This window comes from Cyprinodon variegatus, unplaced genomic scaffold, assembly GCF_000732505.1.
Source record: "Cyprinodon variegatus isolate N-32 unplaced genomic scaffold, C_variegatus-1.0 Scaffold640, whole genome shotgun sequence".
Taxonomy (NCBI): Eukaryota; Metazoa; Chordata; class Actinopteri; order Cyprinodontiformes; family Cyprinodontidae; genus Cyprinodon; species Cyprinodon variegatus.
The window spans coordinates 326343-344850 of NW_015151093.1; the positions used below are offsets into that span (position 1 = coordinate 326343).

At 37.3% G+C, this 18508-nt stretch overlaps 1 protein-coding gene across 2 annotated transcripts; it reads right to left on the minus strand.

The window, feature by feature from the left end:
- Nucleotides 1-1092: 1092 nt before the first annotated feature.
- On the minus strand, nucleotides 1093-16432 carry LOC107096663 (casein kinase I isoform epsilon). 2 transcript variants are annotated; one of them, XM_015393423.1, is made up of 11 exons: nucleotides 16221-16432; nucleotides 9204-9318; nucleotides 8911-9021; nucleotides 7411-7559; nucleotides 6719-6947; nucleotides 6143-6313; nucleotides 5855-6003; nucleotides 5583-5778; nucleotides 5317-5456; nucleotides 2796-2862; nucleotides 1093-2721 (listed from the first exon to the last, which is right to left on the minus strand). In XM_015393423.1, the coding sequence occupies exons 2-10, from the start codon at nucleotides 9277-9279 to the stop codon at nucleotides 2830-2832; spliced, it is 1254 nt and encodes a 417-aa protein (XP_015248909.1). In that variant the 5' UTR covers nucleotides 9280-9318; nucleotides 16221-16432; the 3' UTR covers nucleotides 1093-2721; nucleotides 2796-2829. The 2 variants fall into 2 exon arrangements, with proteins under 2 accessions (XP_015248909.1, XP_015248910.1); XM_015393424.1 differs by having other exon boundaries at nucleotides 9204-9294; nucleotides 16221-16423.
- Nucleotides 16433-18508: the final 2076 nt, after the last annotated feature.

The window sequence follows — 18508 nt, forward strand, 5'->3', positions numbered from 1 at the left end:
GAAAAAAAGTCAGAATTCAGAGAAAAAAAGTCAGAATTGTGAGATTAAAGGCAGAATCCTGTCTTTCTCCTATACTGAAATATAATTTAAAAATCAGTTAACATTTTTTTATTTTTTCAGTGGCCTTAATCCTCTTACGTAACAATATTTGGGACAAATTTCTAAAGTTGATTTTGCTGCTTTTAAAAGGAAGATAATGTAGACGAAAGGGAAAAAAATCCATCAATCCACATTTTTCTCGATAGGATGATGAAACTGAAGTTGTTTCCACACTAGGGAGGCATGATGTATTGCTGTTGGCATCAGAATCAGCTGTTTTTCTTCCTTTCTTAATGTCCAACAACCTATAAATATAGTGTATTTTGGTTCTTTTGTGTTCTCAACAATAGGAAAAGATTCAATAAATATGTTAGTTATTTTTTGGAAAATACAAACCTTACTAAAAGCATCTGTGTCGAGTAACTGTAGGTCCATCAGCCGCTAGTGTCCCCACCAACTTTCATGACAAAGTTACACGTAGTTACACACACCTGAGTGAACGGGAGGGAGCATGAAGGTGCAGCAACTCAGAGAGATAAGGTGGAGCAAGACCATGGAGACACTTCAAAACGAAAAAAAAAAAACTTTAAAATAAATGCTAAAATGCACAGGGAGCCAGTGTAATGAGGCTAAATTGGGGTAACGTCATGCTTTAGATAGGTAACTTGCAAAACCTGATCGTAAAAAAAAGAGCTGATAGATGAAGTGCATAGGAATAGATGGGCAAATATGAGAGATGGTTGGTAGATATGGATGGTCGACGATTTGATGGACGGATGGTAAAGAAATATAAAAAAGCAAAAGGGATGCATTGATAGATAACAGGTAGAAGGCGGCTGTATAATTGACAAATGGATGCAAAGACAGGAAGATAAATGGAGACTGAATTACAGAGAGAGACTAAAGACTGCAGGATACAAGCGACCTTCAACCCCCCACCTATTTTCAATTCCTGAAAATATTTCAACAAATTCCATCATTTTCAAAACTAAAAATGGTCTAACATCCAGCTCATTCATTCATAAAAGACAAACAAAAAGAGCTCTTTCAGCAATGTTATCCATTTTTATTACTTCATAAAATATACACAAATACTGTAAATAGTGTTAAAGAACTGTACAAGATATCAGTACACAATAGACAATGTGAATACCTCTCGCCTCATCCTTAAATCTACAACTGCGATGCCACTGGGTCATGGTGGCCTGTACAATGAGAACTATACACAGTGCACACAGTCCATACACATTTACACACACACCATCAGACGCAACTAATGTCAAAAGTTGGTGAGGAGATAATGAAGAACAGCATTAAATAAACATTTTTCTGCGACAGGAATAATGAAAGTTTGAAATATTGTTTAAGAAATAAGCAGTCCAAAGGTGAGAAGATTCCAGGTTTAAAAAAACAAAAGTAAATAATCATGAATGGATTAAAGTTGGAAAGCAGATAAAAGCGACTTTATTGATCTTAGAGGTTTTACTGTAGCACTCAACTCCCTCACACCTGTTAGATGACCCAGCTGGCACAGCAACAGTCACTCGTCTCCATCTTTATTACTCCTGCTTCAACACTCTATAGTCATTAGTATGCATTTTTCTACTTTACACCTTTACAATAACCACATTTGGCTTTACAATGAAATAAAAAAAATATTTACAGTGGAGTAAATAAAAAAAAAAAAAAAGAAGAAACTAAATAAAAACAAATTTGATGCCCTAACCCGCCCCATGTCGTTCTCAACAGTGACAGCCCCCCCACTTCCTCCATATAACAAAAGATTAAAAAAGGTAACGTTAAGAAACATCATAAAAATTGCATCCCCCGTTTGTGAGCTCAAACGGGCGGCTGTGGTCTCAGGTCAAATATCAGAATGCTGAGATATTTCCTGAGGAACTTCTCTGGAGACTTAGGAGTGAGTCCTTTGAATTTCCACAACAGTACTTCACCTTACCGTCACAAATTAAAACCAAGGAGAGAAATAAAAGCGTAAAAACCGCCAGATGTTCGGAGGGTTTTCATGTCCTTATGGGAGTGGGGCGAGCAGTTACCAGAAACATCTCCAGGAACATAACGGATAAAACATCACTTACCCATCCTCTTCAGTTCTCTTTCTGGTTGCAACCTTCTGATCTACATGCCTCATCCGATTAAGCTTTCAATTCTTAAAAACATCAAATAAAAAAGGAAAAAACAACCTTCCTTCTAATAAACCTTTATGAACAATGAAGATAACAGTTACATTTGCTGTGCTAAAACTGAAAAAAAAAAAAAAACAAAAAAAAAAAAAACCTACAAAGCCTGTACGTCACCTTTGATAAGAAACATGCATGTCCCTGAAATGTTTTTTTTTTGTTCCTTCAATGCCAACAGCCTTTTCACATTTGTCAAAGTATTAAGGGAATGTTTTGAGGAACATACAGTGTAGGAATGAGCAACTGTCAAGGTGCAGCATTGTCGTTAGCTTTGTGGTGATCCTACGTTTAGTAAGAACGGTCCGGGTCAGAATGCATGTTGAATACCTTCATGTGTTTTCCTGAATCCTTGAAACATTTAAGGTCTTGCTCCAAACAACCTGCATGTCCATTTACAAAAAAAAAAAACCTTTTCAAGAAAGAAGGTATAAAGTACAGGGGGAAAAGAAAGGTGTAGAGAGAGAAAAAAAAAATCCTTGCAGCCCTGCAAAACAAAAGATTGGTATCAGACTGTTTATACATTTATAAACAAAGACGAAATGTGAGTCCAGACTTTACCTGTCATTTTCTGTGCATGAAGAGCTGAGGAAATTCACTTCCCCATGTGCTCGAATGGCACGCTGACCTGCAACAACACAGATTCAAGATTTTAACACCCAATTTATAGTTCGTCCAGCTCAGCTGCAAACGTCTCCGCTCCACTGCAGTGTGAAGCCCGCAGTAGCAAGCAGATCTCACATTAAAGCTCTGTGAGCAGCCTGGAGGTCAGACCACAACGCTCCTACGTTAGATTTAAAACCGTTGAAACTTTGTCACTTTTAATTTTTGGACATCCAGATATTTTCAGTTCTATTATACAATGGATTATTAGGTTGAGTGCATTTAATGTTTAATCGTTAGCTTTTGATTACCTATGTTCATATATACAGCTCTATAATTGATTCATAATTATTTATAAATAATAAGTCTATGGAAAGAAAATGTGATTTCAAAAAAATGTCCTGCCATCTTGCTGCTGCATTTGCTGCATTCTGCAAAATAGTGTGGTGGGAGAGTCTCTGACCCTCAGGGGTTTTCATGTGTGCACATTTTTAAGCGTGGTGCATCCCACTTAAAGGGGAACACCGATTTTTTACATTGGGCACTTGATTTTACGTTATTACATCATGTCCTACTCATCCATAAAAGTTTTGTGTCATTTGGAGCTGTTCTGAAGATATTCCGTTAGGTTATATCCAAGTAACATCTTCCTATGGGCAACGACTTGAAGGCACAAACTAAACTGTTCATAATTTATCATTTATAATTCGCCAGCATTCATAACATGTAGGCGAATCACTGTCCCCCAGACATCCGCAGTTTTATTTTTTATATTTATTTTTTTAAAACAAAGCGGAGTGTTTATGACATCATCTGTGGCAGTAGCACTAGACATCTTCCAGGCATGAGTAAAACTAGCAGGAGTTCAGAATGAACGGATGCCGGCATGCGCGGGTGACATCATACACACTCCGCTTTTTTTTTAGATCATCATGTGATAACCTAAAATCAAGGGGCCAATGTAAAAAAAAAGCGCCCCCGCAGCAGCACCTGCCGCTGCAGGACAAGAGTAGGAACGATACGTGCTTTCACGTAGGAGTCTCCAAAAGCCGCCAGTGACACCAGAAAAACTCGCTAGATTTGTCGCCAGTGGATATAAAAAAAAAAAAAAAAAAAGAGTCGCAGGAGGGATGTGAAAAGTCACTAAATATAGCGACAAAAAACGCTGAGTTGGCAACACTGCACGGGTAAACCAGGCAGCATTTTTATAAAGGAGGGTGGGAAACATGCTTCGAAAAAAATATAACTGGCGCTTAGAGTGGGTCTCGCCCGGGGAGTAGAACCGCCACTGACCATCTCTCTCTCTGTGTGTCTGTATAAGACCAGTGGCGGGCCGCCAGTCTCGTTCATTAATGAGAAACACTGAGAATTGAAATTTTGCAGCTGCGCTGTCTATTCACCAGCGCCATGTAGAGACACTGACATTGTTCTTATCGATAATAAGACCACTATGTAAATTGGTAAATAAACAAAGTTGGACACAGACAAATTTTTGTTTTTGCAAAACATGCTGCAGCCACCACCATGTTTTACTTCTTTCAATAATAGGTTTCACACAACTCTTCCAAAAAAACCCAGATTTTTGGGCAGATTGTTTTGACATCAATCCATCTGTTCCCCTATGCTGCCAATTTTTTAGATTTAGTCTTTAGGCTGATATGGCTTTGACACCATGATAACAAATGATACACAAATCTAAAAGGAAATAATAATTTCTTTGATTTGCTCATAAATGTTTAACACAGGAAAGCAAATGGAGGCAGTAACAATACATGTGCATCACATGATATTCGCCTTCAGGCGATAGCCAAACATGAAAAAAGTGCCAATATCATTCAGCTGATGTTGAAGAGTCTATTTACTGCGAGTTAAGGATCTGAGAGCTCCAGATATCGGGGCTTCCTGGTTGTTTCTGCTCAGTGGTATCAATGGACTGAACTTCAGCAGCTCTGTAGGATCTTCAAATCTAGAAAATTGTTTGACTTTTTCTCATAATGCAAACTGCACAGCTTTTTTAGGATAACATCTAGAGGGGCTTAAACTAACTGTTGCATTTAATCCAAGAGTAGGTGAAATGTTTATTAGCTAGCTTTCTTCAGAGGTCAGTGTATTTTCAATCACATCAAACAATACTGATTATCATAAAATCCCAGTAAAACATTCTGAGGTTTGTAGCTGTGTGGTTCCCAAATGCAGAGAACTTAGAGATGAAAAAAAAATATTTGGCCAAATAATAGTGGTTATATCTAACAGCCAATTAGATTATCATTAGATGTTGGAGGTAATGGCTGATCCCAGAACAGTTGAATAATTGAAACAATCCACATAACGTTTCCACGTTGTCCATTAAAGTATCTTTATAACATATATAAATGTTAATAAAAAGTTCCAAAGGATTTTAGAAAATGTGTTAATTGAAAAAGATAGATTATGTTATTCAAATATTTAACCCACTGAAGACATCCTAACTTCAGCTCACCTGTGACGTGGATATCCTCGACTGGTCTTGACGCGCTGTGAGGTCAGAGGATGATACGTTGGCAGGAGCCCCGCGGTGTAAACGCATGCTCACTTTCCTCTCCCGCTCAGCGCGAGATATTGCACGTGGCGACGTGTTGCCTGGAAAAGATCAATTAGACACTTTGAATGAGCTAAAAAAAAATGCTGCCGACAAAGTTATTTCCCTTTTTTTTCTCCTCAAAATTTAACATTTTAAAAATCAGACTCTGTTGGTCAGCAACGTACCAGACTGTTGAACCCGTGAGGCAGGGTTTGAGATGGCTTGTTCTGGTCCATTCCTGACTCTGTTAGGAGCGCCTTGGGTGGGACCTGAGGGGAGGCCCCGTGACGCAGAGCCCCTGGGGGCCCCTCCTATCCGATCTTCTCTCTCATCCCCTGTCCTCCTTTCCCGTTCCCCATCCTCAGTTGTTCGACTGGCGCCCTGATAAATGTGATCAGCCGTGTTAATTTTAAAAGGTTAAAATGACCACTACCAAAAGCTTTTAGTAAAAACATACAAATTTAAGCATGTTCCAGTCAAAGACGTAATCATAGGAGAATCCCTGACGGTGGAAGAGATTCCGGAAAAGCTGGCGTAGGTAGGAGTAGTCAGGTTTGTCATCGAAACGGAGTGAGCGGCAAAAATTCAGGTAAGTGGAAAACTCCGCTGTAGAAAGAAGAATCATCAGAACCAGAAGTTAGCAGAGGATCCACTAGAGCCCCAGTTGCATTCTTTGCAGAACAAAGCAAATACAGCATCTGTGGATGATGTGAGAAAAAAAACGAGGAGAAATAAAAGGACTCACAAGGATAGCCTTTGCAAAGAACCTCGATTGGTGTGGACATTTTCTTCTCGCTGATTCGCTCATACTTCTGTCTCTTTGTTGCAGCCTTAAGGCCCTGCCAGGGGAGGGACCCCAGGTTGAAGTACATGAGGACGTAGCCCAGAGACTCCAGGTCATCACGTCTTGACTGCTCTGTGGACATAAAGCATCAAATGCATATGAATGAAAGAGAAGTAAAACCTGCCAAATTAGAAACAAATGGAGTTAGCTTAAAGGCTAGCTGACAATATAAAAATACAAAATTATCAAAGAAGCTTAAAAATAAGGAAATTGCCATTTTGATACAATTCGTTTAGATTTTATTAAATAAGTAGTACTTCATGATTGAATAACAGTGATTGCATAGTTGAATTTTTTTCAAATCCTTTGCTTGGATTAACACGATTAAATACAAAGTCAATCCCTTGCAGAATGACACAGGAATTTCCTGTTGAACTAACAAAGCCTCATTTTCCTTTGATTTCATTCTCTGTTGATAGATATTTAGCTCCATCCACCAAGTAAAAATACAACCATTATCTTTCGACCAAATCTTACCAATTCCAAGATGTGTGTTGATGGAGGCGTAGCGTGCCGTTCCGGTCAGGTTCTTGTTCTCCCTGTAAGGGATGTGCTGGTGCGTGCGTGCATCGCGGTACTTTTTGGCCAGCCCAAAGTCGATGATGTACACCAGGTTGCCCTTCTTGCCCAACCCCATAAGGAAGTTATCTGGCTTGACATCTCTGTGGATGAAGTTCTTGGAGTGGATGTACTCGATGCGACTAATCTGGATTTGAATGAGATTCACATCAGAAGAAAATATTTAGTGACAACGTCACATTTATAAGATGCGCCTTAAATAGAAGAGACTGACAGCAGCAGAAGCCATGAGCCAAGGCTGAAAAGCAGCTAATCAGACGTCTGTATTGAAGCCTGATAAAGCAACCTTGGCTGCAGGTCAGACAAAAGGTGAATCAAGAGTCTGATCTACGATATGCAGTATCTAGGTCAACCCATTGTAAGGCTGGGCACTCATCAGAAACTACACTGGCAGTAGCAAGGACAGGAGATTAAAACATCTCTAATCTTTAAAAGAGGCTTTAATGGAACAGTATACAATGTTTACACACAGAATACGCACTGACTCGGTGCAGTAAAGGTCGCCCCTATCATGTTTCTCTACAGGGATTGAAAATAACTCTTTCACATGCACGCTGTTAAACTGGCTGGATGTCATGTTTGTATCATACCATCTGGTCCGCCAAAAGCAGGACAGTCTTTAGGCTGAACTTCCGGGAGCAGAAGTTAAAAAGGTCCTCCAGACTGGGCCCCAGCAACTCCATTACCATGACGTTATAGTCTCCCTCCGCACCACACCATTTTATCGATGGAATACCAACTGGTCAAACACAAACATAGATGATCAAGACAAGATTCTGGTCAGAGACACCAATTCAAACAGCAAGAAACTGAGAATATCTAGGGTTAAGCAGCAGTGCTGTATTAAGTTATACTAATGCATTTTTAAATTGTTTCAGTAATGCTTTAATTAGTCTATCAAACTTGATTAAAGCTGTGAAAATGTTTTACCCATTTTATTCCTTGCGTTTAAAGATTTAGTTTCTAGTAAAACCTTTCTTATCTGCAGCTGTGATTTCTTATCAACAGCAGCATCTAGTGTTTATACATCACTGGTATAAACAAATCCTCTGCCATGTTAACAGAAACTTGGAGGTTTCTATTACTATTGTGACCCCCCATAAATAAAATAATACTATGAGGCAGCCTTTTCTCAATGAAAACGCCTACTGCAGGAAATAAAAAAAGTTAAAAATGCCATTGACTGGACATTGAGGAAGTCTGTGATAGTGAAAGATAAAACTAAAGAGGAAGCCCCAGCATGGGATGACTTCTAATCGGGAGTTAAGTGTACATAAGGCAAACTTCCTCGATAAACAGGAACTACAATGATAGGCTGATGTCAGCTGATCCTAAAGGGTATAAGTAAATATACTGCTAATTTTTTTTTCTAAATCAAGCCCCTTTAAATGTTGTTGTTTCTAAATAAACCTGCTTCTTCAAACTAACAGCACACCATATTTGATCTAGTGAGTTTAATCACCCAGAAAGCAGACCTTATGTTAAAACGTGTGTGTTGGTGTCTGACATCAGTTAAAACCTGTCGGACTATTGGAGCGTCAACATTAGCGGTTTTAAATACATGATTTAACTCAGACCTTTAAAAAAAATAAAAAAGAAAGTCTGTAAAACATACAGTTAGAATCAACTAAGAAATTACAATTTTGCCACTTTAATTACCAATGGCAACTTAAAAAAAATTAAGCTGAAGTTACAACATTATAAATAAGCTGGAGAACAGCAGCTGTATTTTGCAATTACTTATGATACTTTCATGTTAAACTGTTTCATTTTATATTTCTGATTGTAATATAAAATGTCCTGGTATTTCAGTAAGGCTCAGTGGTATCAAAAAATAAAATATGTGAAACATTCTTTCAAGGAAACCGATTTTTCTAGACTGAAAAGAAGCCTGATAGACACACCTGTTATCATTATCCCTGTATTTTAAATCTGCAACATGTTGGAGAAAATTTAAGGTTTCCCGATTTCTTACAAGAGTCAGGTCTGGCAGGATATCTGCATGGGAAATATACTGCCAAGAAAACATCTGAGAAGGAATGCAAGAAATGAGAATCTCTGACAAGCGTGTCAAAGCTGGAGGTTCTTACCTCCTCCCTGCATCATCTTGTAGAATTTGCTTTCAATGTGCAACTGTGGGTGTTTGGTCTTCACACATTCTAGCTTGATGGCTACCTCCTCACCAGTTGCAATGTTGGCACCTGAGGAGAAGCGTACAAAAATAATCACATCTGTAAGGAACATGTAGAATAACATGTAAGACCTGATCAAAGATCTATTTCACTGTCCGGACAAACAAAGGAAGCTAATGTTAGGATAGAAGAAGTGACTGCAAGTGCATTCATGTGGGAAGAATAGCTATATCATCCAATTTTCCGCTTACCAAGGTAAATGTCTCCAAAGGATCCACTCCCTATCTTTCGCCCCAGCCGGTATTTGTTCCCCACTCTCAGCTCCATGGTTGCAAGGTGCCACTGTCATCAACAGACAATGCAGATCTAAGAGCCAAGTAAAAAAAAGCATACTTTTAATCTCATATGTCTTATTCCTTTCACACCAAAAATGTATATAGATATATATTTGACAGGTTTAAAAAAAAAAGCTTTCAGCTGTAAAAAAAAACAAAAAAAATTCTATACCCATATATATATCTGTATATAATAACTAAACTTATACTGTTATTTTCTCTTTAAATGCCATGAGACAGAATGCTCATGATAAATTATCTTGGCAGAACTGACCACATGTTTATGTGAAGAATCACCCAGTTAGCACCTCCAGTTGAGCAGAAAACATTCGTCTAGACTCCATTAAGAAAATATGATTTTTCTAGAGGGTTGCAGGATGGGGGATTGGTCTGAACTCAGCAGAAGAGAGGGGGGTAATGTAAAAATGGCTGTTTTGACATTGAAGGGAAATGAGAGGAACTCAACAAGTACAAGGACTTTAAATGCATGAAGAAATTAAGCTCTTTTTTTTTTTTTTACTAAGCTGCACGTGAGGGCAGAGCGGATTCATCACTTATTTAGTGCTTCCTCGACCACGCCACACTGAGCAGCCACTGAAAAAGCAAGGCTAAGCTCTGTGGCGCTCTGGGCTGGCATCGCCAAAGGAAAGGAGGCATGAGCAGCCGCAGCCACTGGCTGAATGTATCTGTGTCAAAGCTCTCAGACTGTCCTCAGTAATGAACTCCGGGAAGCAGAGCTGCAGAATAGCTTTGTTTAGACTTAGTTTGCTCAACACTAATTTGGGAACCATGTTAAGCCTTTTCAGGATGCAGCACAGAGTCTGCAAATAAATGGGAAAATACAAGTACATGCAATTTATCCCCTTTATTAAGGCCTGTGATGCACCAATGAAGGTGGGTTCAATTCATCCAACTATACAGTTTCTAAAACCCAAGAGCTCCAAAACAAAACAAGTGCACTTTGAGGCTAACTCAAGGAAATTGAGCACACATTTTATACATCTAATCCTGTTCATTCTAAGTGACTCCACTAAGAGCCTGAGATTTCAATTTGGATTATTCTAGTTTTATTATACTAGCTGCAGATTATGCAGATGATGGGGATGGAGCTGAATGGGTGCTCCTACTTTCTGTAAGGAATCATTTTAACAGATTTCTAATCTCTGCCAGAGTCAAAATTATTTGTTCAAATCGAAGGTGATTTGAGTGTTTTAAAGGAAAGTCTACACTGGAAATGTGACCCAAGGCGTCCAGGGATACCGCAAACTTGTTTCAACAGTCAGGTGCCCTATGTTTTGAGATTAAACATCTGAAGCAGGAATTGGGAAGCCTGAACTTTATGAGGCTGATGCAGTGCATCGACCCAGCAAAGAAACTCAGCTTCGTTTTTCAGCAGAAATCAAGCACCTGTTATAGTGTCCTAAAAGATGCAAAAACCAATGTGGCTCAGCAGGTTGTCAAACTAGGCAGCTCCTGGAATAAATGGGTAAATTAGCCAAAGTCTGAATACCTCAGAATCATCTCGTTAAACAAGACAAGGCACAAAGGCGCCAAACGTTTTCTAGTTTTATTCAGAAAATAAAACCAAGCCACTGTCTTGATTGCATCTGCTTTTAGACACAAGAGAACGCAAAGAAAAAAATAATATGGCATATTATTTGTGCTGCCGACCAGAGTGTGCAGTATTTAAATCTCACATGCGCTCCCTAAACACATGTATGGGGCGTGCTCAACCTTCTAAAACTGCTCCGCCACTCCTCTTTTGCATCAACTCGACTCTTACTGTCCGTGCTGAGAATCTTTCCTGTGCGTGATCGACATGGACCCTCTTGACTTGACACTAGCTGAGTGCTGTCTGTTCCATCTCTTTGCTCACAACCAGATTAACTGTCTGTAAACAAACTACACCAGCAGCCAATCAAAGATAATTTTATCCAATCATACTCCCTGCAAATACATTCGGATGGACAACCAACTAATCACACCCAGTAAATATAAATATTACCAAACAGAGATTACAACCCGAAAGGAAGTATTTAACAAAAACATCAGACTGTAATTAATAAACACTTAAACCTTTATCATTTTAATATACTTACTTAAACTGTTGCTCAAAAATATTTTTTATTTTATTGAAGTGCAAAGCAACTGCTAAAAATGCTTTTCTCTGGTTGAATTATTAGAAATAGACTTAAGATAAAGACTGTCTGTGGCTCATGGAATGAGTCATATATATATATATATATATATATATATATATATATATATAAAAATTTGGATCAGGGTTGCAACTAACAGTTATTTTGCTAATCAATCTGTTGATTCTTTTCTTGATTTATCATCGGATGGAAAAGGTTCCTTAAAGAACATTACACACAAAATTCAAGCAAAGTTAGCCCTTAGATAGAGTAATAATATACTCTGGATAGAGTACATTAATGGACAAAAGTGTTTTCAATCTTAAAAATGCTAGATGTTTATACATTTTTTACAATTTTGGTATAATGATTGAGCTGAGTGGGTTGCTTTTTCAGCTAAAAGTATGTTTTAAAATATCTATAATCTAGGTAACAATTAATAGATTACTAAATTAGTTATCGATCATATTGATTAGCCACAATTGATTGTTTCAGCCCTAATCTGGATAAAATATAGTACCTCTCTTTGGTAGAAACCAAGGTGCTGCATCATCTATCAGGAGCTATAAGAAAACAAACCCTGAAAATAAGGCAAAAACATTTTCCATGTAATTTGGTAATTTAGTAGCTCGTGAAAAGTAAAGATACCATTTAAAGATAATTTGTAGGCCTTTATTTGATCATTTTTGAAGGTTGTCAGATAGAAAATGGGATTAGAGAGAGAAGGAAGGCAAAAGACTCAAAGTCAAAAACGAGATCACACCTATACAAGGGTAACTGCTAATCAGTCTTTAATTTGTCCTCATAGATACATTACACGCTTAATAGATAAATGAAAGCTTAAAGCTAGTGGTCCTTTGATTATGCATTTAGTATAGCTAAATGTTTCACAATTTTTGGTTGCATAAGTTTGGTCTGTTTGCTATGACTAGTTGATGCAACACAGACTTCAGACAAAGCGTTTTATAAGTCATCTAATATGATGCATCTGACCCTGCTTTTAAGAATGAGGCTGGAGGAGACTTTAATGTTTTTTTTTTTCCATGGCTGCCCTGAAGTAACATGAATGACCTAATGTCCGAGTTAGTTTTATATTTGCCTTAAAGGGACCCAGTGATGTACTACGACTTTCCAAATACTGTATGTACACCAGCAATGAACACTAGTTGCATACTAAGGTCTTCTGAATAAACTACAACGCTGTCTTTGTTAAAATCTCTTTTTTTTATTTGCATTTGCTCTACTTCTTAGAAAACATACTTGATTTCTCTAACACTAGCTACATGACTTGAGATTTAATATTGCATACATATGAGCCAAGGGAGTCAGTGACCTTTAGCAGAGTTGTGGAGAAAAAAATAAAATAAAATAAAAAAAAGAAAGTCCAAGATGTGGTGTAGAAACAAATGGGTGGTACCCAACCGCTGATTGGTGTTCTCTGAAGTAGGATTTAAAGATGCAGAGGCATTCAGCTTTCATTACCAAATTGACTGATGCAGGAGTACATAGCCTTACCAATACCGATACTAATGAAATCAAGGCTGTTTTCAAGCTCTTATTATGGAAACAAGTAGTTCATAAGATGACTAATTGCCTTTTAGAATTAAAAACTGTAAATTACATTTCAGATACGGACACTGTTGAAAGCTCTGCGGAACAGATACTGCGCAATAATATTTATCCTTGTTGATTTCACTCGGTGCAAAAATTATTCTTAGGTTAAGAAAGGGCTTGGTAAACACCAGCAAAACAAACACTTTGTATGCGTCTTTTTAATTAGTCACAGTACACGTCCAGGACCTACGACAAAGTATTAGGGCCAGACTTGGTAATCTAATTTTTGACAGGTTCTAATATCATAAAAAAATAAAATGGCAGATAAATGAGAATAAAGTCATATTCTGAGAAGATACAATGTTGCAAAATCATAAGATTATTAGATCAATGTTGCAATATTTCAAGAAAAAAAAGTCAATATTTAATGATAACTCTTGCACTGTTGTCCCCTGCTCTGACATGAGGACTGTTGAGAATCTTGTTAAGTTATACCTTCATACCGGCATAAAATTATTACGCCATTATGTTAAACAGAGTGCCAATGGCTGTTTGGTAGTTTGCGCAGGTCAGATATTGTCCGAAAAAATTTTTCTGAAACTACTAATAATCCAACCACTTTGTTCTATCATCACTTAAATCACGTAGAAGTTACGAGAATAAAGTCTCAATATTACTACTTTTATCTCGTATTATAAAAATGGTAATATTATGGGAATAGTCATAAGAATATGACTTCATTTCTTTAATTTCTAATCTTTTTTGTCTAACCCAAATACTTGTAGTAGTCAACCTTTAATGTTAGCCGACGGCAAAAATAAAATCAAAAATGTTAACAGTCTACTTCAACATCTGTCCATGTAAACTATTGTCTCCACCTAGGCAGAGTGGTATTACAGGCAACAGCTTGTCATTTGCAACATCAAACCCATCAGAGTGCCATATAGCTTTCTGATAAGCTGTTAAAATGCTAAAATATCATCAAGATTATGCGCTTTACATTACTGATTGAAAAAAATAATAACCTTAACTAGTTTTCTTAAAGCCTTCACCTAGAAAATTTTGTGGTTTCAGATTTGTCACAAGGACTGAAAACCAAATGTATTTCTACCTCAACTGCAATTAATAGGCAATTGTTTTATATTGGAATCAGAGGTGATGTCATTTCACTTGTGTGAGGATCAGATTTTTAAAGATCGCTGTAGCTAAAATTTGACCCAGTTTAGCGATTTCAACTTAATAGTATGGTCAGCATCTTTAGTAGAGTACACAATAGTCTGTGTACTTACCATCAAGTCTAATAATACTTCCATGATAATTCCAAATCTACATTTTCTAACTGGACTTGGTCCTGATAGACCAACGGACTGCTTTTATACATATTTAGCCCTTTCAACTATCTGATAGCAAAAAAAACCTTGGAAAATTTGTTTCCATTGTACTACCATATTAAATATATAAATAAATGTCTCTCACTCGAGTATAAAACTCACTTTGACTTTTCTTTTAAGACTAACCACCAGTCAGAGCTGTTTATTAAAAAATGTATACAGTTCTAGTAATCAGCAATGTTTAGGGTGGATTTTTCAATTTGACCCATTTCATGCATTTCTTTTGCTCCTACGTTTGCTCTAAATCTTCCACATCAATGCCTTTTACACCAGGTCTCTCCCACACTCCTTACATGTTGATCACTGCTGCACTTCATACATGGAAATGTTCATTTCACTGCCAACCTGCTCATTCACTGTCTAAAAGCTGTATGTATCAAAACTTTGTTTTTTATACACCGTGTATAAGAAATGACAATAAAGATGTAAGTCTTAGGCTTCATTTTAAAAAGTAAGAAAAATTTATTTTACACTATTGGGTAAGGAATATACAATAATTGATTTTAAGACTACTCTGATTATGAGCGAGGGGATAAACTGCATGCACTGTGACCATCATCACACAAACCCACAGCAGATGGGCAACAACATTTCAAATGGCTAAACTGGGTTGTAATTGACCTGATGAAAACAGCTTACTATGTTAGACGTAACTGACGCAGATGGATCAGGGTCAATAAAAGGTTTGGGTCATTGCACCCAAAACTGGGGCTCTGTGTTGTGATGAAAGACCAGATTCAACAAATAAGACTAAAAATCACAAAAATAAAAAGCAAGGGCTCAGTTCAGGAACAGGCAAACACTATTACTGTACATTATTATGATCATGCATGTGTAGTTTGTATAAAAGCTTACAGATTTAGGTAAAATTATTATTTGAGTTGCAGAGATGGCGTACGTGTAACACGAAGCAATGGGAATTAGCCTGTCACACTGCACTGGAAAAACAACATGTGCTGTAACAGTAGTAATCGTCTCCAGGAGAGTGGATTGGTACAGCACACATCTGCTGGTTTAAGGGGAGTCTAGTAGTAGCTGTGAAGACATGATGTTCTCAGGAAGTGGAATACTAGAATTTAATACCTTATGGTGACTCACTAAACAATAAAATGGTAAGTATTTAGAAATGTGCACCCATCACATAACTTTGGTTAGGTGCGTGTATATGCAAAAATGTATCAATAAAGCTGTTAAATTAAATAAATAAATAAAAAATGGTGCCCCAGAACCATGTTATTTCGCAATCACATGAACACTGCTAAGGTTACGCCCCTCACAGCTGTCACTACAAACAACAACAACTTTGTCTTAAATTTGATGTCTGCCACACTTTGTGCGCATTTTCCTCCCTTTACGTTAAAAAAAAGACGACTGTTCTGTCACGGTATCGGTACAAATCAACGTTTCCTTCCTTCCGTGTGACAGAGTACTGCGAGATTATTTGTAAAATAAAAATAAAGACACGTAAACAATAATGTGACAAAAACTATGAAAAGTCTAAATGGCTTACACAGGCTTTAACTAGTTTACGCTGGAATTACAACCACAGGATTTAGCGTAAGTTGGCCGTTAGCCGCTATCACTAAGCTAGTAGATTTACGTTACCAGAACAATTGTACGTACTCTCTAACGGGTTCTATATAAAATAAAATAAAAAATATTGCAATTCATTTAACATCGGTTTATACATGATATACAATCGCACCCTTACACACCGACCATCGTAGAGAGCCAGTTTTACTACTTGCCCCCTCCCCCTCTCCTGTAAGCCCTGAATAGGGGACTCCGCTTCGGTCGAATCTGGTCCCTTTTCCCCCTCTGTTTAACTGCTTCTCCGACCCAACACTCACACGATATCGGGTTGGTCCGACAGCTGGTTAAGTGGAGCTTCTGATCCGATGGTTGTCAGTCGGACAGGAGACCGACCCGAGGAAGATGGGAGCGGATTATGACAGCTCTCATACCCCCAGCTCTAAGCTCAGTCGTCGGTTGCGCTCCCTGCTGACAGTCCCTACGAAGCTCCAGCAGCACAATCGGCCGTTCTCTACTCTAGTCCGCCTCCCCTCCACTTGGTATATAAGGGCCTACGTGCTCACAACGTCAATGATGTCACCAACATTGAAGAAACGTCACGACTTTCTACACTTACCTTTATTTAATTTGGCCATTCATTAAATGTGTCCTTTATTCGGTTAAACATCTTTAACAGCATAGATTTTAAATGATAGATCTTGTTAAGAAATTAATCTCTGCTTAGCTTGTAAATATTTAACTGTAAGCCACTGATGAGTGTAGAATGACGTTGGTTTTAAATTGGATTAGTGTGATGATGGTAATATGAAAGTAAAAAACATGGCTTGATTCTTTTAAGACCATTGGCTTCAAAACATACAAAATCTTTTCAATATATCATTAGGATCTACAACATAACATTCAAAATAATACTGTTCAAAATGTCCATGTCATTGCTACTAAACAAGAGGGTAATTTCAAATGTGTCTGGCTCATAATTAAAAAAAAAAACCAGTGTGAGAGTCATTTTTGGGCCTTCAAGCATTTGGTTATTTTTAGAAGGCAGAGCTGAAATCATAGAAAATGGACTGATAAATTAATCCATGTTATTCTCTAATCCACATTGGCTCTGAATTATACTAAGACTTAAATTATGCAGTCTCACTTATATTTAAATAACTGTTCCTTAGAAAATTGTATAGAATAGAATAAACATAAATTTTTTGGAAATTAAATAATAAATAATAAACATGTTTTTTTTTTTTTTTATTTTGCCTTAAAAAATAATCTGCCAGAAATCAGGACTGAAGTTTTGGTTTTTCAAAGGCCCATTCCAAAGAAATACTTCTCATATTTGATGTTAAGTATTGTTCCCTGTTTGAGAAACATCACCTCATTAAGCCTTTTCTGTCATTCCCTACTATAACGTAATTAATAAAAGTGTGCATGATTTCTGCTGATATATCAATCAATACTAAAAAGCAGCTAAATTGCTATCCTATCATGAATTAAAAAGTTGTATCATGACATCTCTGAAAAAAAAAAACAAAAAAACACTGAAAACACAGAAAAAAAACACTGGCCTTTTTAAATTCTAAAACCAGTTGTATTCATTCTCCTGGAGCATTTGAGTATTAACCTTCTGCCGAATTGAAATAATATTAAAAATTAATTTACTTTGAACGATGATCAATACCAGTGGAATTTAAAAAAAAGCACACCATGATGCTCCCACCACTTCTACTCCTTTAAAGGTATTTTTTCCCCTTATATTTTGTCTTATCTGACAATGCGTCCGTTTGCCAAATCACTTTCTTGCATTCAAAAATTGAAAATTAGCAAGTGACATTTTAAAAAGAAACATCAAAATGGATGGATAATGTAGAACAAACATTTTGCCCTCAGCTCTATTGAGCTATTCTTAACCAACAGACATGAACACTTCATATTCTGTCAAGGCAGTCTTATGTAAATATTACGGTGTATGTATATGCTTCAGCCTGTAATATTAGTCTCTTAATTACAGAAAAAATTAATTTGCATTCATCCATTTTCAGTCATGCTTATCCCTGCTGGGGTCGCGAGGGGTGCTGGTGTCTATCTCCAGCTCTCTATGGGCGAGAGGCGAGGCACACCCTGGACAGGTCACCAGTCTATTGCAGAGTAACACAAACAACCATTCACACACACACACTCACCCTAAAGACACTTTAGAGAAGCCAATTAACCTAACAATCATGTGTTTTTTTGGACTGTGGGAGAAAGCCGGGGGTACCTGGAGAGAATCCATGCATGCACAGGGAGAACACGCAAACTCCATGCAGAAAGACACCGGGCCAGGAATCAAACTCAGAACTTAGTAGTTTGACATGTACATTTTGAACAATAATATTCTAATTGTTATATCGTTGATGCTTACGATATATTGATAGATAAGATTTTGTAAGTTTTGCAGCCAAACGTCTTATAAAAATTAAATGGAATTCACCCAATTCTTGGTTTAAAATGATTATTCCTTGAATAATCACTCAATCTTAATTGCAACAAAATATAACTTTATAGCCCAGATAAATGAAAAGTTATGACCAAAGTGTTCTCACATTAGAAATAATAAAAAAAAAGAGAC